This window comes from Accipiter gentilis, chromosome 27 (assembly GCF_929443795.1).
Source record: "Accipiter gentilis chromosome 27, bAccGen1.1, whole genome shotgun sequence".
In the NCBI taxonomy this organism is placed as follows: Eukaryota; Metazoa; Chordata; class Aves; order Accipitriformes; family Accipitridae; genus Astur; species Astur gentilis.
In genome coordinates, this window is record NC_064906.1 from 12,330,327 (window position 1) to 12,354,153 (window position 23,827).

At 36.1% G+C, this 23,827-nt stretch overlaps 1 protein-coding gene across 6 annotated transcripts in view; it reads left to right on the forward strand.

The window, feature by feature from the left end:
- INVS (inversin) overlaps positions 1-23,827 on the forward strand; it is a 98,429-nt gene that overhangs the window by 60,383 nt on the left and 14,219 nt on the right. For all 6 annotated transcript variants that reach the window (XM_049830098.1, XM_049830100.1, XM_049830099.1 and 3 more), the window contains 6 exons: positions 1,230-1,401; positions 6,022-6,177; positions 7,699-7,928; positions 9,538-9,644; positions 12,984-13,196; positions 21,248-21,549. In XM_049830098.1, coding sequence (XP_049686055.1) covers positions 1,230-1,401; positions 6,022-6,177; positions 7,699-7,928; positions 9,538-9,644; positions 12,984-13,196; positions 21,248-21,549 — 1,180 coding nt within the window. The remainder of the gene's footprint in view (positions 1-1,229; positions 1,402-6,021; positions 6,178-7,698; positions 7,929-9,537; positions 9,645-12,983; positions 13,197-21,247; positions 21,550-23,827) is intronic.

The window sequence follows — 23,827 nt, forward strand, 5'->3', positions numbered from 1 at the left end:
TTACAATAAACTGATAGTTCAGATATGGACCCAAATTCACAGAGCAGTTAGGACCTTAGATCACATTAATATAAGACAAACGAGAAATTTCCTATTTCTTTAGAGTGATTACATAATAAGTAGTAGTTAAAAAAAATCCAAACTAGTCAGTAGGACCTAGGCATTTAAACACCTTTGTGATTATAAGCATTTGATTCCTTATAGCCAAGGAATTCTCATCCTACCCAGAGCAGCAATAGAGCTATTTTGGGGTCACATGGAGGAAAAGATAAAATAGTGTTAATACAAATACAAAAATAAAAGAAAATAATGAAACCCACTTTTTTCAGTTTATATTGGCTAGCCTATCAGTGGCTCTTAAGAGATTTTACCAGCTGTTAAATACACAGCCTTTGTAAGGCATTAGATAGAAGAAGGAAATTCTTCCCCTAATTCTTTTTCTAGGAGTCGTGATTTCCTCTCCCTTCCTTTCATGTGTGGCTTATTAAGAATTTAGCAGCAGGTTAAACAAGTGGACTGGTTTGCTGAGAGCTTAACACAAACACAGCATTTGAAGAAATAATTCTTTTTGCTTTGATTTAAATAGAGATTTTAGTGTAAGAGTTACAGCGGAAAGCCTGGACTCGGGTTTAAAGATTTCCTTAATCTTTTTTTATTTATAATATTTCAATAGTTAGTAACCTGTTGATATTATTAAATATTAGGAAATATGTCTATGTTGCCCCAAAAGTCCTGGGTTGGTTTTTGGGGTTTTTTTTTTTAATAGTCAAATTATTAGAGTTTGGCAAACTAAAATATTTGCATGTGCAGCCATATTTAGAAGTGGATTAAAAAAAATAAGTCAGAATATTTTGAAGGAACATTATTTTTAGCATCAGTTTATTACAGTGAAGTTTTGATAAGCTGATAATATTTTTCCCATTGCTTTCTTCACAGTGACTGCAGTGCCTTTTACTTCCTTATGACGAACACATGATGTTTGACACTAAAAAGAAAGAAGTATGAAATAAGTGACAGTGTTAAACTCATAGTTAAGGAGGTACTATGAACACTGACGAGGAAAAGGGTATAGCAGAAAGTACAGTGCTCCTGTTGAGCTGTTACTCTATATAAACATAGAAAAGAAAAATGAAGCTTTGATTTGCTTCATAAACAGCTAAATGAGACACAATAGTTTCTTGTTGTTACAGATTCCTTTTAATGTTAATTTCAATAATATGTCTTTTCAGGAAACAGTTGAAGTATTTTTGAAACATCCTTCCGTAAAAGATGACTCAGATCTTGAGGGAAGAACATCCTTCATGTGGGCAGCTGGCAAAGGCAGTGATGATGTCATTAGGACTATGCTGACTTTAAAATTGGATATCGATATCAATATGACAGACAAATACGCTGGCACAGGTAAGATGCTTTACAGTAAAGAGCAACTGGATGTTTCCAGTTACTGTGATTTTCACCAAATAAAAAAGATTGTTAGAAGCTATATTAGTCTTTTCCTGGATGCATACCTTAATCCTGAAAGTATTTCTGCATTAGTTTAATTATGTGTGTGAGTCACTTCTTTGCCTTATTGTGGGAAAGAAACAAATCTTTTCTGTGCAGATTGAACCAGTTCATTTGAAACATAGCAAGAAGCAGCAATGTAGTGCTATGCTGCTATTTGGTTAGATATGTAATCCTGGGAAAGGAAGAGCTGTTCTGTATTTTGAAGAATAAAATGAAATATAATTGCATAAAAAGCCCTCTCTGAAAATGCCTGTTAAAAAAAATTGTCAGTAAATAAATCCTTTGAAACAATATAGAGCAAACTAACCAGTGAAATGGCCAAATTATCATAATGGAAATCATAAGTACCATAGTTATTTGTAAAGATAGTGTAATAAAGATTAGAGTTATTACACTTCTGTTGTCTAAACAAGAGGTTAAACTTGATGTCCCCCAAGTTTATCATCCCATTATCTGCCCGAAGCAAGCTAGGTATGCAATACGGTGTTTCAGAATTCAAGCACGCAAGTCATGAAATTCAAAATTTCCTGTAGCAACTATGAATTCATCTCCTTTAATGAAAAATTAAAAGAATTTGTGGTAGAAGTATTGTACCTATGTAGTACTTTCAACAAAAATAGAATAACAGTTCTGACAGAGAGACAGTTGTTGAAGGGTATATGTATTCAATAGCGTTGGAAATACAGGTGAAAGTAGTGGAGCTGCATAGTGTGCTGATGACATCTGAATAAAAAAAAGAGGAGAATGTGGATATATTGGGCATAAACTGGAGGGGACTGCAGGGGTAAGCTGTGTGGGAGGAGGTCATGAACTACCCCGTGCCAGTCACAGCCAGGTCACAAGTGTAGACATTAAGTGCAAAAATGTATACCTATGTATAATAAGTAGTAAAATGATAGCCAAGCTGATAGAGCACACACCCATGAATAATACAGTAGAGGGCATTTCTCCTGAAAACTATGTTATTTTAAACAAAGAATGTATATTGCAATGTTTGTTTATATAAATTTTAATATATTTGTTTTAAAGTATACTCAAGCATTATCTTTTGGCCACACACACAAACTAGCCTAAGCTGCATGGTTAGATTTAGGGAACTTGCAGCATAGGTCTATCCCAACCAAGAAACAAAGATAGAAGTTTAACAGTTTTCCTCTTTTGAGATCACACTTTGAATAACATACAAATGGTAAATAGATACAATGTCAGGGTTGCACGGTTCAGCATGTATGAATATTACTTTTGTACAAAAAAAATTGAAATTGGTGGTATGGTGGGTCTTTACACAAAAAACCAAATGCAGTTAACATAAATTTCTATTTAAATATCTAAATTCTCACTTTCCTTACAAATGAACACACCAAAAAATCAGTATTTCCAAGTTATGATGCAACAAATCTCAGTCTTCAAATTTGATGACTCTATAAACTACATATTCTACAGTTTTAGTCTTGTTTCATCTTTTATGAGTCTCACCTATATTTGCTTCTTCCTGACAGTTCCCTTTTAAATACCTCACAGTAGTTGTTTCAGACCTTAAGGTGCAGTAATGTTGTAGTTGCTGTGCAAACCTCCTTACAAAGGGTTTTCTTCTTTGCAGACAGTAATCACATACTGTGTTTCTGAAATTACTCAGGTGTGGATTTCATGCTTGAATAATTCAGGTGGTTGGGTTTATTATCTTTCAGTCTTAAACCTTTCATAGCAGTGATGTGTAATCACCTTTTAATCTTGATTTTGTTGTAGGGCTTTTAATGCAAGGAAATAAATGGATTTTCCATTTACTTGAAACTGCCATTGTGTAGAACACACAAATAGTCTTAAAGTGGGGAACTATGCCGTTCATCGCTTGCTGTCGAGCAGTCTGAACTTTACCATTGTGCAAGCATGTGCGGTAACATGGGCTTTATTATAGTGAGCTGTAAACTTAAAAGTAAGCCCACCAGTAAATCACTCTCTGATTTCAGACCTGGGGTTTTTTTTCTGACGGTTCTTAATCGTTCCCAAGTTTTGGTGAGGGAAAAGTAGCGTCGTATTCTGACCAGAATCTATGCACTAATAGAAAATAGCATACATGCCACCGTGCCTGGGATACAGTTGCTGAGGAGAGTTCAAGGTTGTGTTTTTATGACTTTTGTGTGCCGACTCAGTTAAGCCTAGTTATAATGTTGCATTAACGCAGCCTTTTGCATTTACTTAAAAAGAGCAAGCTCTCCATTCAGCTTTGCTAGAACATCGAGGCTCTCCGTATTGTGTAGGAGAATGACACCAAGGGAAAGGAATTTCCCTCTTCTCCGAGATCAGCGCTGCAGGAGCATTACAGGGGCAGCTTTATAGCTCTGCCGTCACCGCGTACAATGGAGAGGGCTCTGTCTGTCGGCTGAACAAAGGGCCCATTGTGACCAGCTGGCTGAGGAATCTCTTCAGTCACCGTGACTCCATCACAGAAAATTTGGCTTACAAGAAAATATTGAGCACAAAGTGCGAAACAAGATGCCTGCGTCAGAATGAGTGATAGGGGGGGAAGAACCGGCCAAGCTGACACAGCAGCTCTTTTTCTATTGTATTGTTATACACACCCCATGTGTCATCTGATGGAGTGGTTTACTGCCTTTGGTTTCATAAGAAATGCAGTACAAAAACCAGAACCTCGAGTTTACTGTGGGGTCAGACCATGAAACCCAGGCCCATCCAAATGTTCGAAGCGGTAGGGATCTCATTCTTGTCAAATTTCTACTGATAGCCACCCACTCGCATAGCTACTGCAGATCTTGCTGCTTACAGATATTTTTCATGGGTGCCCCTGTGCTTTTTAGCTGCAACAGTTAAACACCAGTGTCATCTTAAAGGCATGATTTCAATTACTAAGGCAGGATTTCTCATACTGTCTCTGGCTGTGACCCCAGTTCTTGTAGGAAGTGTGTCATTTGTCTGTATCACAATTCCAGTTACTATCACTAATTTTGAGGCTGTGTGTTTTAAGGCTGCATTTGATTCACAAACAGTATGAACAACCTGTGCATTTTAGTAGTGCCTGTGTAACAGGTTATGCTGGGTTACTGCTTCATAAGCTGTGTGAAGCAGGTACCAGTGGTAAACAGTAGCGGGCAAATAAAAAAAGCCTGACTGTTTTGATATTCTGGCTATGGTTCAAGAAGCAATTCCTTCTAATGTTGGCCTTCGTGGTGTGCCTTTCTGTATCATGCCTCTGCTGGATCCTGACCCTGCCCATTAAGCAAGTAGAGACATCTAGGTACTGTTTCAGCCCCACATTTCGCTTGCTTGAGCAGGCTGAATTCTCACCAAGGATGAATATTTGTGAAATTCCATGGGGAAATATGAATTCACTTTACTAAATGCACATTTATTAATTGCACTGTTTTGTATTTTCATTCTAAATTATTTTGATTTTGTCATCTGTGAAATAGTCTACACGTAAGGCAGGATGAGAATGTAAATTATCTGATTCGATTGCTGACTATAGAAAATAATCCAAAGCATTTTGAAATCAAATTGTAAGTGAAATCACCAATATATGTGTCTTCCATTGGTTTGAAATTTCATTGCTGTGTGTAGTTCTCCTTTCCTTCAAAAAGAACTGTGAACTGGTTGGACTGGCATTTCAACATTTTCCTCAACTCCAGCTGAGAGTGCCCACAGGATGCTGTGTTAGGTGATAGCAACTTCAGTTATAGCACACCACGTCTTTACCTCTGAGGTCTAAAGTATCTAATGTAGCTCTGTGTTATTTGTTGGTTTGGGCTCAGTGAAATCTCCATACATTCAAATATGAAAGGGCAAAGAAAACTGGAAGAGTGGGAGTCTGCAGAATCAACTTGCATAGTGTTCATACAACTGAACTTCATAAATTGTAGGGATGAGACAAAATGCAGTATCTGGTCTTTCCATCATCTTTTTCTTTTTCCTGAAGAAAACAGGGAGCTGCAGATACTGTGTGAGATGTGATGGACTTGCTACATAATTTTGTGTAAAATCTTCTCCAAGTAATTCTGTAAAAAATAAAGGGGTGGGAACAGCTAGGTAGTTATCTGGAGTTTGTTTTAGTTGAGACAGCTTTGCTTATTTGAAAGAAATAAAAAAGATATTTTCAGGAAAACATTAAAGAAATAATGAAACCTTTCTTTCACTGGCAATAGGCAGTTTCATCTCCACTGGGGTGATGTAAGAAATGCCACAAAACAGAGGCAGTAATAGATTGTGTTATGTTCTATTAATCAGAAGCTGCTAACCTTCCACAAATCCTCAATATAAGCCAGTCTTGGTGGTGTTAATGTTAAAATTCCTATTTCTACAAGTTAGAAACATGTTTCAGAGCTATTTTTCTGCTTTTTGCTTGTATGGCAAGAAGACGTGGTTAGTGATCACTTGTTATGATTCTTCAGCACCTTCTCCACCAAAATGGTTGAAATTAATTTTTATTTTGACCGTTCTAATTATGAACCTCCAAAGGTCATCATACTGTGATTTCTTTTTCCTACTACTTTATTTTTTTAGCGTTACATGCTGCTGCCCTTTCTGGCCATGTCAGCACAGTGAAATTGCTGCTGGAACACAATGCACAGGTAGATGCTTTGGATGTCATGAAGCATACCCCGCTTTTCCGAGCCTGCGAGATGGGACACAAAGAAGTGATACAGACGCTCATTAAAGGTCAGCTGTTATGAGTTTACAAACCTGTTCAGGGTTCTGATGCTTTTTTCTGTGGGACTGGGAAATAAACAGCATAGCTGAGCAAGAGTTGGGGTAGAAAATTACTTCCCTGAAGCAGGTTTTGTCTGTAAGTATCCTTTGTGGAACAGCACTAGTAAACGTAAAAGATTATCAGAATGTTATGCAAAATGGCTAGAAGTGTCAAATATAAAACTTTCAAAATTGGGATAGTTCTTTTCACGGCTCTTTTCTGCTCAAGCCTTTTAAAGTACATTCTAGTCTCTCAAACCGCCTCTTCCCCAGCAAGTAATTTTTCTTTCTTTTTTTCTCCAGTAAATAAGACCGAATTAAGCTTTCTTCTCTTTTTGTGAGAAAGCATTTTTAGGCTTATTTAAAGACTCGTTGGCTATTTAAATGAATCTTTATTTTTTTTAATGAAGGTAGATAACAACAAATCCTAAATCATTAATATTTTCCTCTGGTTGGTTTTTATAAGCAGTAAACATTTTATTTGTAGACAGAAATAAAATTTAATGATGTACACAGTTGTAGATAATTGTAAAAACTCTGCTGAAGTGTAAGAAGTATGATGGAAGAACAGTGGTATCTTAGATGCAAAATTCTGTCATTTTAGCTTCACAGAAACATTCCAAGTAGCTGGAAGCAGTCTCCCTCCTACTTGAGACATTATCCTATTTATGGTTAGTTGAAGTATCCAGGTTGCAAATTTCTGTCAACCAACCTTTCTTACTAAAAAGCATGCTTCCCATTGAGATCTGCTGGCCATATTTTAACCTCCTCTTAAGCTCTTCCTCCCACCCTGTATGCCACTTAGCTTTTTTAGATGTAACCAAGAAACTTGGTAATCAGAATCTGAGTTATGTTTAAATAAATATTTTATGATATAGACAGACATTGTTGCTAGTTGGTTCAGGTTTTTACATTTGTGGAGTTTCATTTTTGTACGGACTTTTTACATCTTACAAGAACACATATTGAAATTAATTATCTGCATAAAAGAGTCTTAGCATGCTCAAATTAAAAAAAAAAAATCAAGCTGTTTTCAAAGTCATTCTTATGCTGTGGATGTTTTATCTTGTCTGCTTTAGAGATTTAAAGAGTGTTTTCATCTGAAGTCTAATTTTCAAAAGTGATTTCTTTGTTAAGAAATAAAAGTTCCACTGAAAATTAACAGGCCTGAAACAAATAAAGGCTAGGTTTTTCAAGGGCATTTGACAAATCTGGAGATTCTAAAGCATCTGAGAAGATACTCAGAAGCTTGTAAAAAAATTAGATGCCTGACCCTCACTGAAACTATTTCATTCCCAATTAATTTTGATTTAGGTTTTAGGATTTGAGTAACAAAGTTGAAGTTACTTTCAGAAATATTTCTCTGAATTGTCAGTTTACCAAATAAGTTCTGGTTGAATATAATCTTATTCTTTTCTTTTCTTTGCATTCAAAAGTATTTTATTTTTATGTTAAAAGATTTTGGTTTCAAAAATGTATTTGTTGTTACAGGAGGAGCAAGAGTAGATTTGGTTGACCAAGATGGCCATTCACCCCTTCACTGGGCAGCCCTGGGAGGAAATGCTGACGTGTGCCAAATCTTGATAGAAAATAAAATCAACCCTAATGTACAGGATTATGCAGGTAGAACACCTTTGCAGTGTGCTGCTTATGGAGGTTACATTAACTGCATGGTAGTGTTACTGGAAAACAATGCAGATCCAAATATTCAGGATAAAGAGGTATGTTGTTCTTCACTGGGCTACTTAATTAACTTTAGAATAACCATAAATCAAAACGTTTTCCTTTTTTTCAAGGTCATTCTCTTTTCTGGGACACAGAAGCATCTTTGCTGCTGTTTATCACAAAAGGAGATGCATCCTGACATAATTTTCCCTATGGCTTCACTTCTAAAATTTTGAATGAAAAGTAGTATTTTAATATGCAGCATGATTGAAGATTCAGATTTTTCCATATCACTTTTGACTTTTCCTTATCAACATGTGATCTTATGAGGAGCCATATTAATCATCTGATTTCTTAGCTTCTATCATTCCTTATTAACAGCCAACATAGGAATGTGATTTTTATAGTCCGTAATGTGTTTCTTCAGCATAGAGATAGAGCAAGTAAGGTTTGCAAGTGAGATTGCACAAGACCTGCTTCAATACTTGTCCACATAAGTATCACTCTTCCAGGTGAAAAAAAACCCCACAAACAAACCACTGATTAGTTTATATGGGAGTTTGTGCCATTATTCAAGCAGTAAGTGAAATTAGCAGCCAGAGTAATTGTGCAACATATAACAGATTTCTTTGTTATATGACAAAATTTCTCAGAAGTCGGTAGAACTTCATCAGTCAAAAGAATTTCACCCAATTTCTTAAACTTTTCTGTAGCTATTCATTTCAGGGCATAATTCCAGGTAATAGAAAAGTTTTTTGTATTGTGAGTTCTCCAGAGCATGCTGGGGAGATTTTCCACACTGCTACCAGCTCTGTATGGCGTGAGCTTGAGTACAGCTGGACACATCCACTTCATCTACTTCACACAGAGACACTGCGGCATGCTCTTTGGCCCTTGGTGTTCAGTGGGTGGCTTGTTTCGCACTGAACTTGGAAAGCCTTCATGTTTTTCTGTGGTACCCAGCCTTCTATGTATCTCCTACATTTGGAGTTCAGAAAAGCAAGACACAGACAGGAGGCATGGCCTGGAAGTGAAGTGAAATATCTGTGTTTTGTTGATATTGACAGAGCTTGAGGTATTTGTATTGTGGTTCTGTAATCCCAGTCCGAAGAGTAGTCGTATATGAGCTGGCTGTGTAGAGCGCAGCTTGAGAGTTGGACCTCTGCTTCATGTGAGAGAGACTAGACTTCTGAAATCAAGCTCATTTTGAAAGCACAGCTGGAGTCATGTCTTTGTTTGCCTGGGCTGATAAGCTTTCCTCAAACTTCATCTGATTTTGAATTCTGTAGTATTTCTTTCAGTCTTGTCACAGTGTTTTGGAGCAGCCTAGAAAACAGTCTGAACAACAAAGGTTGGTGAGAGCTGCTTCAGACCTGGGCGGCATAGCTGCAAAGAAAGCAACTCTTGAACTAATCTCCTAATGCTGTTTTTCAGCTGCTTTAGGTTAAAAAGCGCTAGTGGTGTAATCTTGGGTTTTTTTTAAAAAAAGTTACTTCATTTTTAAGTGCTGTATTCTTTTATTTTAACAAGGAAGTTTATTTCAAACAATTAGTTTGTCCTTCATGTCCAGAAAAGCTTTGAATTACAGTATGATTTATGACTTTTATTGTGGCATGATAGAGTTTGGGGATAGTATTTATTTTTGTTCTGTTTTATTGTTCACAGGGAAGAACTGCTTTGCACTGGCTCTGTAACAATGGCTACCTTGATGCTATAAAGTTGCTGCTTGGTTTTGATGCTTTCCCTAACCATATGGAGAACAGTGAGGAGAGGTATTGCTTATCTGAATGCATTATTTTGTAAATTAGCAAAAGTGCTACCTACTGATTTAAATGTTAAGTGTTTGGATATTGCCAGAGAATCATGATCTTGCATCTAAAAGGAGTGCTGTAGTCTTGGGCTTCAGTGTAAGCAGCTTTTCCAATGTGAAAAATCTCTTCTTTAAGCAAGACATTGCAACTTCAACTGTTTATACTTTTGAACCTTGAACTTGAGTATATGTTCATTCTAGTCTTGTTTGAAATATTAAAGATCTTTTAAATTTTAAAGATCTTTTTCATTTATGTGAAGTCAACAGTGGATATGTATGGACAAAGGATGAAAAGGCATTTCTGCTGCTGTTGGAGTAGACCAGAATCTTTTTTTTCTATTTGGTAGGAATACAGTGAGAAGAAAGAAAATGGGAGAAATGTAATGTTATGTTTTAAAATAGTGATTACAAATTACCTGGTGGTTAACTGTATTCTAAAGGCCTAGTTTAAAAAAAAAAAAAAAAAAAAAAATCTTCCTAAGAGACAGTACATTTGCATCTCTTTTCTTTGTCTTTCATTGACATATAATGAGTAGTTTTTTAAAAGTGATTTGGGTTGTGGAGTTCAAATTAGTCACCTGACCATGAAGATAATTACTATTAGCAGAAATTTATAATGCCTTTTTAGAGTAGATGACCTCCTCATAATTATAAATAAAGTTATGATTAGTATGCCATGTAAATTTGAATATTTCAACATTTTAAAGAACTTAAGGACTTTGAAACCCTATATTTTAGTGCTAAACTTGAGACTTCCATACTTATCCCAGTTTTTAATTGCTTTATTCCCCCATCATTTCTCTTTTGTTCTCTACTCTAAACGACTCAGATATCTCTTCCTTTTCTGTGCTTATTTTTTATTGAGAAACACAAATGGAAGTATAAGTAGTTCCTAATTAAGTAGTGCCGATGGTGTCTTTAGTAATTTTTGATAGAAAATTAAATAAACACTTGTAATTAAATTACTCTTAATAAGTAAGATTAAAAGCCACTATTTTGCCAGAAAGGAGGCTGCTATTTTCCTTACTTTGCAGAAATGTACTAATGATGCTCAAATGTCAGGAAAAGTCCTTAGCTGTGGTTTTAGTATAGTCATTCAGTTAGTATCTATTTTTTTTTTTCCCTTCTGGCATTAATATATGTTCTTATGTATAAAACTAGATTACTCAAAACATAACTGGCAGTATTCCAAATGTCAGCCCTTAAGTGCTAGTCCATGTAGCGAACGAAACAGATTCCCAATATTTCTAGATGAATCAGTCTTTAAATATAATTCTCCTAAAAATACATATATTGTATATAAAAATCGCACAATGGCCTCTTAATAAACATCTACAAACCCTTGTTTTATTGTTAAGAGATCAGAAGTATGGAAAGTGGAAAAATCAAGTTGAGCGTTGTAAGAGAGAGTAAAAATAACTTCATGGATATGATTCATCTGCAATTGGATGAAATTTTTTTTTAATCAGTAATAATTTCACCAAATAGTAAATTTTTTCCCAACGTACCTATAGAAAGAAGCTTCCCTTCTCCACTTTCTTAGAGTCCAATATGAGATACCAGTTCAAAATTCAAACATAGTGGTTAAAACTAAATAGGTTTGTGAAAAGATGGACCTGAGATTGCATCTAGGTTTTTAAGCTAGATCACATGCTTGCAGATATGTGATTAAGTCTGGAGGGTGGTAGGTTTGTTGTACTTTGCAAATTTGTTTCATAATCCAACTTGATGTCCTGGGTGCATCATGTGGTGACAGGCTAACTGCTGCTGCTTGACCAACTTCATGCTAAATTACATGTAACACCTGATGGCTGATGTCGTCTTTGTGTGTTTTCCTGTGAAGCCAGCTTGATTTAAAAGCTATCTGCTTTAGAGATAACCAGTGGAAAAGAAAATTTATAACAGGCTTTAAACTGACACAACAGAGTAATGGCTGGTTGTGAGGAGCGTATCTGAGCAGCCTTGAATGGGTAGCGTCCAGTCGTACAAACCCCTATTCAGATTTGAGTGATTTTTTACTTTCAGAGGTAGCTCTAATGGAGTTAGAGAATCCATATTTAAAAATATGAGCCTCCATGACTGGGATCCATAATATAATACATTGTCTTTGTACATACATGGTAGTAACATGACGTTTACTTTAGTATCTTTTGTACCTGTTAATTAAAATATTCAAAACTAGGTATACTTTAAAAATGTGTTTTTCTGAAATGAAGTCCCTTCTGAAGTTCCCATTCCTGGGTTATCAAAAATCTGTATCTCTTTAAATGCTATCAGCAGCACACCTTGACATACAAATTTTCATGTTATGTCACTGTCTTTATTCCTGCAGACACTTCAGTTCAGATACTGTTAATCCTTCCATCAAATCATTGCTGCGTGGCAAGTCCAATTGTGCTTTCTGTCTGTTTTTCTTTGCTTACCAGCATTGCGTCCTTGCAAGTTACCATCAAGAGCAGCCCTAATTTTCACAATCACGTGCATTGACACTTGCTATTTGGTAGTCTTGTATTATATGGTCTTGATTATGGCTTGTGACTGAAAATTTTCAGTCACTAAATGTCTCTGCCTAATGTTTCAGTGTTGGTGAGGGAGGTATGTAAAATTTGCTCCTGTGTTGACAAGGGGAAATATGAGAATTATTTTTAAAAAGGCTTAGGCATCTTTGACACCATTAAAAACCAAAGCCATTTAGTATTTTTAGCACCTGTGTCCATCTGAAAACAGACTTAAGTCTTCCTAGTGCTTTAAAAGAAAATATATTATCCCTTGATGCAAGTGTAATCCTGCTGCTTGGTCAGTCATACTGTCCTCAGTCATTGCTATAGAAGCTAAGCCAGATTTGACAGTAAATCTCTAAAACTTAAATTCATATGAAAATAACATAAAAAATGTTTTAACTTTTTTTTTTTCATTTAGACTATATTTCCATATGATAACCTCAATAACACCTTTTTAAGACTGCTTGCCTAAAGCAGTTAATTCTATGGATAGGGCTTTGGAGGTTTTTGACACAACATTTCATATAGTGTGTGTCGTCGTCCCGTGTTGTCCCCCCCCCCCCCCCATATTAGGAGACTAAAATAAGCCTCAAGTCACGGTGTGTAGAAAGAGTAAGGAAAGGAAGAGGAAAATAATATTAAAAAATTAGTAAAACAGCCTACTGAGAACAGTGTTTAATCTGTCTTCATACTAGAAGTTGCCTTATTATGAAATGAGGATGAAGGAAATTGACATTATGGTTAGAATTCTAGTTCCATGATAATAGTTGTGGGTTTGTTTTGTTGTGTGTTTTTTTTAGATATACTCCACTTGATTATGCCTTGCTTGGTGAACACCATGAAGTGATTCAGTTCATGCTAGAACATGGGGCTCTGTCTATAGCTGCCATACAAGACATTGCTGCTTTCAAAATTCAGGCTGTCTACAAAGGATACAAAGTTAGAAAGGCTTTTCAAGAGAGGAAGAATCTTCTAATGAAACATGAACAGTTGAGAAAAGATGCTGCTGCCAAGTAAGTCTGAGACTTGAAATCTACTCCAGCAAATAGACATTTGTCATAAGTTTGTGTATATCAGTGTATTATTTTATTTGTTACTTAACATCATTTATTGTTCCTCTTAGTGAAATTCATGAAACTGTGAGAAGCTTCTAATGGTTTTTTTTTCCATATACCTATAGATGGAAATTATTTTCTAGATAATCCCAAATTAAATAACAAGCTTTATATAATATACAAGAACAAGACAAAATACCAAAATCTGAGAAACTAGCATGTTAGCATCCACGAATCTTTAACTGACATTCTGTATGATGATAAAAAGTCTTGGAAATCACTTATCACTCTAAGGTAATGGAATTAATTATTGACTTATCAAGTCTTTGATATCAGTTTTGAGAAGAAATTAGTAAGTAGATGAAGAAAAAAAACCAGGAAAAGCCTGGCTTAATAAGGCTTAACTTAACTGTTTCACAGGGGAGGTTGTGCTTTTGTAGCAAATTGAACTCCTGGATTTTATTTGCAGCTTCTGTCTTGGCAGTATCATTCTCTGCACTTACATTTTCTGCTCTTGAATTAGAGAGTTACCATGAAATCATTATATTATGTTATGGGTTACTAACACATCCAATGCAAATAGTTATTTGTAAGACGTGTAGGTTCCGACTGCGTTTCTACCTTATTTAAATGAGGTCATAGTAGCAAAATGGTGAAATTCTAAAATCAGAAGGTACATAAATGATCATCAAAATACTTTGCTTTCTTGGGCTTTATCCTTCAGGTTCATAATATGAAGAAGAACAAATTAGCACCTGGTTTCTCTTGAAGAAATCTGATTCTGGAATGAAAAAACATAACAGTCTGAAAGATTTCTGCATGATTTCATAGTAATATTTCTGTAAAGAGAGGTCATATGAATAAATACACAACATAATTATTGTACCTAGAAGTATTTTTGTTGCATCCGCCTATCATAGACAAAGTCAGCTGCACTCTGCTCTATTTCAAATTCGGTAGTTTGATGTTCTGCATAACTGGCTGGTCTGACCTTCACTGGGTTTGAATGCTACTGCTATACTGGTTAATAATTGTTAATACCCAGTAAGAACCAAAGCTAGAAATATCAAATAACTAATCTCTTGCTCACATCTTTAGATCCTAAAGTTGTAACTTGCAGCCCTCCTACTATTTGCCTTTTCTGCTGAAGTCGGTAGAAGTCAAACCCATGCATGGAGAAGCTGCCTTTGAAAATATCCCAAGTATCTTATGTATGTATTTTTAATTTGGAGAACTCTGCTTCTTGCTGTGTGGTCACAAACGACTTTACCAAATGAGGTAATTTTAGTCTTTGTGATGACAGTCATTTTTAGAAGAATCTGTGATACCCCATCTAGAAGATTAAATCAGAAAGGATTGCCTCATGGAAATTTGGGGGTGTTCTTATAATTGTTTCCCTTTGTGAATTTCTTATGTACTTTCTGAAACTTACTAAGCTGTTGTTGATTTGTTTGAACACAATAGAAACAAAGTCTGTGTACCAAATACCATAAAAACAGAATTAAAATACAATTGGAGTGTACAAGCAAATCAAGTTGTCACATAACAAATTTTATTTAATTGCAATTTTATGATCTGTAATAAACTGAAGGGGACATTATGTTGTCATCATTCTGCATACCCATCTGTGCATTCCACAGCTAAAACTGGCTAGGGTTTTGCTACATACAAAAAACTAATATCCCTACTGATGTTTAAAAATCTGCTCTCCAGATAAAGGTAGACATTACGTGGGAATCCAGAATGATGGTGAACTTGTAGATTGAACACACACACACCCCCCACAACTATTTCAGTGTATGTATTTAAAACTTGCTTTGTAATATGTTACTTTAGAGAGTCTCACTAATATAAATCATTCCTAAGCCTGCATGTTTTTAATCAGTCTGTTGTTTTTCTTCCCCTGCCCTGTCCCACCCCTTAACAACAAGCCAACCAACATCTTATACCTGTATTGTTTTCTGGTAAAGTTACATTCACTCTAGTCAATGCCTGTGAAATATTTCTGTACATATATATTCTCCCATGTTTTACAAACCTATATCAAAGAAATAGTAATTTATAAAATGAAGATTGATGTGGGCCAAAACAATATGCACACTATTACGTCATTGAGCAAAAAAGATGTATCAGGAGACCAATTGGGATAAGCAGGGAATCCATGACAGAGCTCAAATGCAAAAAGGCAGTATACAGGAGGTGAAAGCAGGGACGTGCTGCAAAGGAAGAGTGTAAAAGCATTGCTTGAGCATGTAGGGATGGTGTCAGAAAAGCCAAAACTCAAATGGAGTTGAGGCTTTCAAGGGATGTCACAGGTAACAAGGTGAGCTTCTGCCTCTATGTTAATAGTAAAAGGCTGAGCAAAGAAAATGCGGGCCTGTTGCTGAATGGTGCGAGTGATTTAGTGACAACAGACGCAGGTGTGGCAGAAGTACGCAATGCCACCTTTTCCTCAGTCTTCACCAAGAAGGTCTCCCAGGCTTCTGTGCTTAGAGAAATGGTTCAAGGAGGAGGAGAACTGCCAGCTGTCAATGAGGATTAAGTCAGGGATCGCTTGAGAGAACTCAGCCCAGACAAGTCCATGGGACCAGATGGGTTGCATCCAAGGGTGCCAAGAGAACTAACTGATGTCCTTAAAAGGCCACTTTCCAACATTTTTGAAAAGTCACAGAGGCCAGGGAAGGTCCCCAATGAATGGAGGAAAGCAAATGTTGCACCCAACTTCGAAAAGGGCCAAAAGAACAATCTGGGGAACTGCAGACTGGTTGGCTTCACTTTGTTCCCTAGGAAACTTGTAACAGACGTAAGGTGAAACAACAGAGATTTTGACTGGAAATAGAATTTTTTTCACCCTTGGGACAATCCACCAGTGGAATGGGTTGCCCAGAGAGGTTGTGTGGTCTCTAGCCTTAAAGGTTTTCAGGACCCAACTGGATAAAACCCTGAACAACCCAGTGTGACCTCATAGTTGATGCTTTTTTGAGCAGAATATTGGCCCTGATAACTTCCTGAGATCCCTTCCTATTATCGTTTGGAAGAGGGCAGTGTTGATGGGATGTATGAGCATTAAACATTTTAACAGCCAGAAATGTGTCAATATAATAGGTGCTTTTCTTCAGTGGGAGTGAAAGTAACTGATTATTAATAGGTGGGATGGAGAACCTGACAGGAGGGAAGAGCAGGAGAGCAGCACAGAGGCAATCTAGGAAGGAGGCATTTAAAAAACAATCAGACTACATACACATAAAATGATGGGGTTCTAAAACTTTTTTACAAAGAGGCTTTTTTTTTTTTACTTTTTACAAAATCAGATCTTTAGGAAAATAATATTTAAGGGTTTAAAGCATAATCAGAGAAAATTGATGTCCAATATATTGGGTTTTGAACGAGCTGCAGAACTTATTCATCACTTGTTCACCTTCCCTTTGAATTTCGCAGAGTAAGTTCCTGAATCCATACTTCCGTTTTTTACTAAGTCTTCTGGATTTCATTCTGACCAGTTGGAGGAAACTGTTTGAGAATGTGGGTATGAAAGGGAAATGGATTAAAGTGAGTAAGAGTAAATAACTCATGGTATTTGGGAAGAGAAGAACAGCAAGAAAATAAAACAGTTCAATTAAACACCCTTCAATAGATTTAGAAAAATATTCTAGCGGCAAGGGAGTACAAGCAGATTATGAGGTTCTTCAAAAAACTGGTAGTAAGGCCTGCATGCTGAGAAAAGATAGAAAGTGTAGCAAGAGAGAAAATAATGAGCTCTTCAGCAACTGAGAAGGGAAAGCACATAGTGGAAGTTTGGTGCAATAACTAAAATTGAGGGCAATAATAACATACAGTGATAAAATTAAAGCAGCGGAGGTGCAAAATAAGAACAACTAGCAAGGGATATGAGGTATCACAGTAAATCATTGTAAACATACACATTGTAAAAGGAGGAGCAAAGAAAGAGTTGGTCCACAAGTGATGCTAAGAAGGCTGAAGTGTTCTATGTCTTTTTGCTTCAGTCTTCCTTAAATGTCAAATTATGTCCATTAGCACATGAAATTCACACTAGTAATAAAGGGCAGCAATGCCGGCTAAAATACCGAAACAACGGTTTAGAGACTAATCGGGTGAGTGAGATGCTTTCAGATCAGCGTAGCCTGACAAAATTCATCCTGAGTTGTTTAGAAAACTGGGTGATACAATCTTAAAATGGTTACCCTTCAAAACTTTAGGAGGACCAGTGGGACTAGAGAATTCATGAAATGAGCAAAGTGTCTGCATTCTCAAAGGGGAAGAAGGGGAGTCTGTAGACCTATAAACATCAGTCCCAAGAACAACAGAATTGTTGAGGTTGGAAAGGACCTCTTGAGATCATCTAGTCCATCCCTGCCCCTGCTCAAACAGGGTCAGCTAGAGCAGCTTGCTTGGGACAATGTCCAGTCAGGTTTTGAATATCTATGCAAATGGAGACTCCACAACCCCTCTGGGCAACCTGTTCCAGTGTTTGACCACCCTCACAGTAAAAAAAGTGTTTTCTTGTGTTCAGATAGAATTTAATGAGTTTTAATTTATTCTTATTGCCTGATGTCCTGTCAATGGGTGCTACTGAGAACAGCCTGGCTCCATCTTCTTCATTCCCTCCCATCAGGTATTTATAGACATAGGTGAGATTCCCCCCTGAGCCTTCCCTTGTCCAGGCTGAACAGTCCTAGCTCTTTTAGCTTCTTTGCATAGGAAAGATGCTCCAGTCCCTTAAGCTTCTCCCTGGCCTTTCACTGGACTCATTATAGTAACTCCATACCTTTCTTATCCTGGAATGAGTAATCAAACTTCTGTGTTTCTGGAACATAACAAAGCAAGAAGTAATGGCTGGTCTGAATTTGCTAAGAACAAAATATATCAAACTAACTTAAATTTTCTTTTGTGACAGAATAACAAGTTTTGTGGCCATGCAGGAATGGTAGCTGTCATTCAAACTTGCCTGAAGTTTTCATACTTTTTCATGCGTCATTCTCATTAGCAAAGTAGGGCAATGTAGCATGAATTAAACTGCTATTAGATGGGTGAAAACTGCTTGGAATAACATATGCAAAGAGTAATTCTTAATGGTTCAACTTTAAACTGCAAGTGTATATTGTTGAGAATTTCACATAAATCCATCTTGAATCTGATACTATGCAGTATTTTCATTTAAAAAGTAAAATGTTAAATTTACAAATAGCACCAAGATGCAGAAGACTGTAATCGCATTGAAGACTAAATTAGAAATCAGAATGGTGTTAAAATACACATGAGAAGTGATTGAGGAAAAATAGGTAGTTAGATAAGGACAAATGGACTGCTTTACACATTTGGGAAAACCAGTCAGCATAGGAATACCGGACAGAAATTAACTGTCATCTTAGCATTTTTGTTAAGGACTGTCTGTTAAAAGATTGTAGTAGAGCAGAAGCTGAACATGTTGTGAGTGAACAGTGTCATGCTTTTAAAAACAAGCATCATGCTAGATTGTATAGCAGGAGGTGGCTGTTTATACAACATGAAATATAATTCCTCTTGGTCCAGATAAAGCTTCAGCAGTAGTAGAATCATACCTGGAGATCTATTTTCTATTATGATTTTTTAAGTAACTTTTTTTTTGCAAGAATAACTTTCAAAATGCTCTCCAGGCACATGGACATGTTCTAAATTTAAAACATCTTCCGCAGAGTAGATACAAAAAGCAAAGTGTTCTTAACAGAATAGAAAATGTTGAATTCATTTTCGCAGGATCAAAAATTCAAAGCATCTCTGTGTCTTCACAAAAGCGTAGGGCTGAAACTGTTCCTTTCCATCTGCTAAAGGCTTAGTTTCCGTTCCCTCACTTTTGTAATGAAATACAAATTTATGACCATTCAGGACAAAATTCTGTTGCAATCGTAGTGGAAAATGTTGGCTTGCCAGCTTTGTTATCACTATCGAGCTGTAACTGTCTAACTTCAGAGCTCAAATTTGGATCCTGTTGAGTCACCAGAACCTCCCGACAATTGACTGAGAGCCCTTAGGTTAGGAACTCGTCTACTTCCTTTACTTGTTCATGAAACCTAGTCTCTCAACTTAGACAACAGTAAAACCTGGAAATTTTTATTTAGAAGATATCCTTCTTTGTAATGCAAACTGAATTTCTGACTAAATAAAGCAAAAGACAAGGGGAGGTTCTTAAGTATTCAGGAGTCTGTTAATTAACTAAGCTCTACTGTGACAATTAGGAAGACGGTCTATGAATAGGGAGGTTTGAAATCCCTTCCATATTATTTTGTTGGTTTAATCTGAAAAATTACAACACAAACAAGACCTTTTTAAAAAAATCCCCTTTTATTTCTTACTTTTTGGTCCTGAGTCATTTCAATAACTTTACCATTGGTATGTTGCTGAAGTTAATGTTTTGAGTTAATCTGCTCATCCAAAGAGTGCAGGCCACTCTGGCTTGATGGTGTACTACACAACCCGTCTCACACTTTTTTTTTTTAATAAGCTGAATGGAGGATACTGGTAATAGGCTGCTTGATTCTTGTGAAGAAAAGAAAATGACTATTCTGTGAATAGTAAGATCTGATTTATCAGCTCAAACGGCAGAGTAATGGCAGTGAGATCCATACAGTACACGAGACAGACATCCCCACATAGTCCAGTTGTGGAATGCCAATATTATTTGAAACTAGCCACTTTTTTCCATGCCAGAGGGAATACTGAACCTCAGGCTGCCAGGAGTGTATTTTTTAGATCAATTAGCAGCTTTTCAGGTACAAAGTTCAATCAGCTGCTTCTGCGGAGCATACTTGATAAGATAGTACTGACAGATAAAGTTAGGGCTTCTCCCTGGCAGCTCACACTGAAATGACATATACTGGCATTGATACGACTCACAGGAACTGAGGATGGCATGCTGCATAACTAACCTGTCATATGCTGTGCTGTGAGCTAATGTGTCAACAGTCTGCAAACTATGTTGTAGCGTTGGAAGCAAGTTAAAATATCAGGCAGTTACATGATACGACATTTACCACCTGTCCATTCCAACAGGAAAATTGTCACTTCATCTTACAACCAGTGCTTAATTTATAAAAACAAATTCAATGGTAGGTAGGTATGTAATGTTTTCTATGTGCTGTTGGGTTTATTCTGCTTTGTAGGAAAAAGAATTTAAAAGCTGAAGTGCAATGATCCCACTGTATTTCAAAATAAGCTGCAAAACTTTATTCAACAGATGTGCCTTTCCTAACCTTGTCCAAAATTCTCTTTTATATCTACACCATTTAAGAGATGCATGACTTCTTTCATTTTTGAAAACCGAATGTCATAATTGCAATGGCATACTATGTGCACAAAAGTTTTTCATTCACATCTCATATTTTCAGTATTTATCATTTGTATAACGTGTACTCTATTTATTTAAAATAATTATCTGCCAATGATAAATATATATCAGCAAGTTAGTACCAGTAGCTAGTTTGAAGTTGGTTTATAATTATCTGTATTAATTATGACACAAGTAAGTATGAAAAATAATTTTCAAAGAGATGATATATTTTATTTAAGTTTTCTGATTTTCAAATACAGTGCATTGCATTACTATTTATATTAAAGTCTTGTTCATTAGTAATTAAAAACATAGTTATTAGTATCATATTTCTTGTCTTCTGGCACCTCTTCAAAATCCTGCTTTTAATTTTTTCATTTTATTTATAAAAACCCTAAATTTCATTGTTTTCAATGAGGGAAACTCGGTTTAGGCCACTGCAAATTGAATGGGCAGCTGGATGATAAGGACTGCACCGTCATTAGGCTGTAGCTGCAAGTCAGTTGTTAACTTTGGATCAAGCTAAGATACTTCAATGCAATAGGTGTCCCTTTCTCACAAAAAAGATGCCAAAGTCAAGGTTTTATTGTGGTAGTGTCAGGTTTCTAGAGGAATGTGTTCAAGTGAGATACATGCTCCCAAGATTTTGTCTTTGGAATTCTTATGGTATTGACTATAATTACAGGAAACGTGAAGAGGAAAGTAAGAGAAAAGAAGCTAAGCTACAGAAAGGGATGCAGAACGTGGAACAAAATAGGTTTCGAGTACAACAGAATCCTGCAAATCGAGAGAAGACTACCAGCATCTCACAGTTACCTAATAAACCAATCGATATACAGAATAAGAGACCTCTGTCCCTCAATGCTTCACAAATTCAAGCAGGGAGAAACAGTAGAGGTTCACCTAAAGCTTGTCACAACAAAGGGACACCAAAGGAGAGTTGCCTGTCAGCAGAGCCTCAGAGTGAAGGTCATAAAATCAGGCAAGGTTTGTAATCTTTTTTATTTGTCCTGATGATCCTTTTTGTCCATGTCTGGGAGTGTTTTATATATAGGACCTGTTTCATCTTTCTATTATTTCTTACTCTTTCATTAAGCAATTCATGTAGGATAGAGTTAGATACAGATTCTTTTACTGTGTGTTCTGTCAACTTTAGTAGTCAAAAATACCTGTATATACACTGTCTGTAAAAATACCTAAAATATGTGAGAACAGGTTGTTGGTGGTAGTTCTATTCCTTGAACTGTTTGGAGAAAATGAGATTAAAGATATTTGGCATATGTGTGAGATACTTGAAGAAAGTTAATGGAGAAATGGTAACTCTTGTTTTTAAACGAGGTTAAAATGAGGATACAATTGTTTTAAGTGACATCTCTAGCATATAGAGGGAGCTGTTCAGTCAGCTTCATTCTGTGTAAGAGGGTTCTCCTATGATTTGTCTCTGAAGTCTTGTTGAGAACACTCTAAGATATTTTTTGAGAAGTGAGACTGGTTTTAGAAATTGTACTATGAAATAGCATGTTAAAGCTCTTTGTTACTTTTCTTGCCCTGCTGCGCTCTTTCAATTCTGCCTGTAAATCCATCATTGATTTATCATAATTTCTGGACCATTCCTGTATTAGTTTTGCAAGATACACGTTTTAATAACATTTCAATCAGTTCTGACTTCAGCCAGTTATAGGAGCCTATGGCTTAAACCTTTCAAAACCGGTGATGTTAAAGCACCTTTGTTACCATTAGAAGCAAAAATTGGGTAAGTAGTTTATTTAAAGTAAATTGCAAGAACTCCTCCTCAGATGTAAAATTACTGCTAATTCTTCTGGAAGTTCTGCTCATCAGAATGTTATAAAAATGCAAAAGAAAAGAAAGTCAAAGAGTTGTTCCTACTGAATCATTTTACCTAGATATCTTTAGCATTTACATGGAAATGTCTTGGTAAACAGAATACTTGACTATATTGTCATAGTAAAAGCAGACATATATATCTTAGCCTAACATATACTATGGTAGCCAAGCAATGATAAACAGAGGTGTTAAAAATTCTAGCAAGCTTTACCTGCACGTGTATTGACTTTATATTAATTAAAATATTCAGATGGCAAAGTAAAACATGTAAGAATAATCAGAAACAGTGGTAGCCAAATGAAAAATGGATAGTTGTAATGAACATAATGAGGAGAAATTGGTAAGTGTGGAGAAAAGGGAAAGGAGAAAGAAAGATGTGAGGAGGATTACAACAGTGAAGGGGGGAGAAGAGAAGAAGGACAAAGAAACTATAAAAGAGGAGCAAACAGCCTTTTCTTTTACTGACTGCAGTATCCATTTTTAGCCAAAATCTTCCATTGGTTATGACAGTGGAAACTGCATTGCATCAGTCAGACCCCTACTATTTCTTGGAACAAATATAATGGTTTTGCACTGAGAGAATGACCTAAGGAAGTAGGTAGTAGGTAGTCCATAGGAAACATGGGCTATAGAGTCAAACTGACTACAGAGATCAGGACTGAATTTGCCAAATTTTGTGCAGAGGATTCTAATATTGATACTTATATTTGAAAAACTGCATTTATGTTCTGTTGTCTACGCTACCCTTCACAGTAACCTAGGGAATTCAAACCAGCAGCAAATGCTAGCAGCCTGTAGGTTGGACTTTTGATTGAAGGCTTCCCTGAAGTTGGAGATTTCCTGATGTAGCTATGCCAAAATAATTTTTCCATGGTGATGGTTCTACAAGTAAAATTTTAAAGTCATATAGGCTATTGCCTGGAGATTTTTTGCTTTTCAATATATCTTTAAAAGCAGAATATAATTTCTGCAAAAGATAGAATTTTAATTTTAAACAGAAAATTATTTGCTATTGTTTATTATCTTTCTTCACCATGAGTGTTGAAAATAAAGAGAACAAAACTCTTTATTCAAGGTTCCTCTGAAAACATGTAACGTGTCTACTTCTTCTACAGCAAGACCAGTTTACTTTCAGAGATTGTAAAGAAAGTCCCCTCTTGCCCAGTCCAAAAAGGCTGTGTTTGAAATAAAATGCTATTCCATTTTTAGGCAGGCGTTGTCTTTTTGCTATTGAAATGATGCCAGGAAAGTTGATGCAGCAAGGATCAAATCATCAAGTTCTTTAATCAGTTCTCATTAGGCATTTTAATCCTCTTGTGACCAAAACTTTAATGGACTTCATAGGACATTTTATTGGAATTAAATATAAATTTACATCCTGTGAGCTGTGAAAACTGTGATTTAGTTGGCAGGTCTTTTC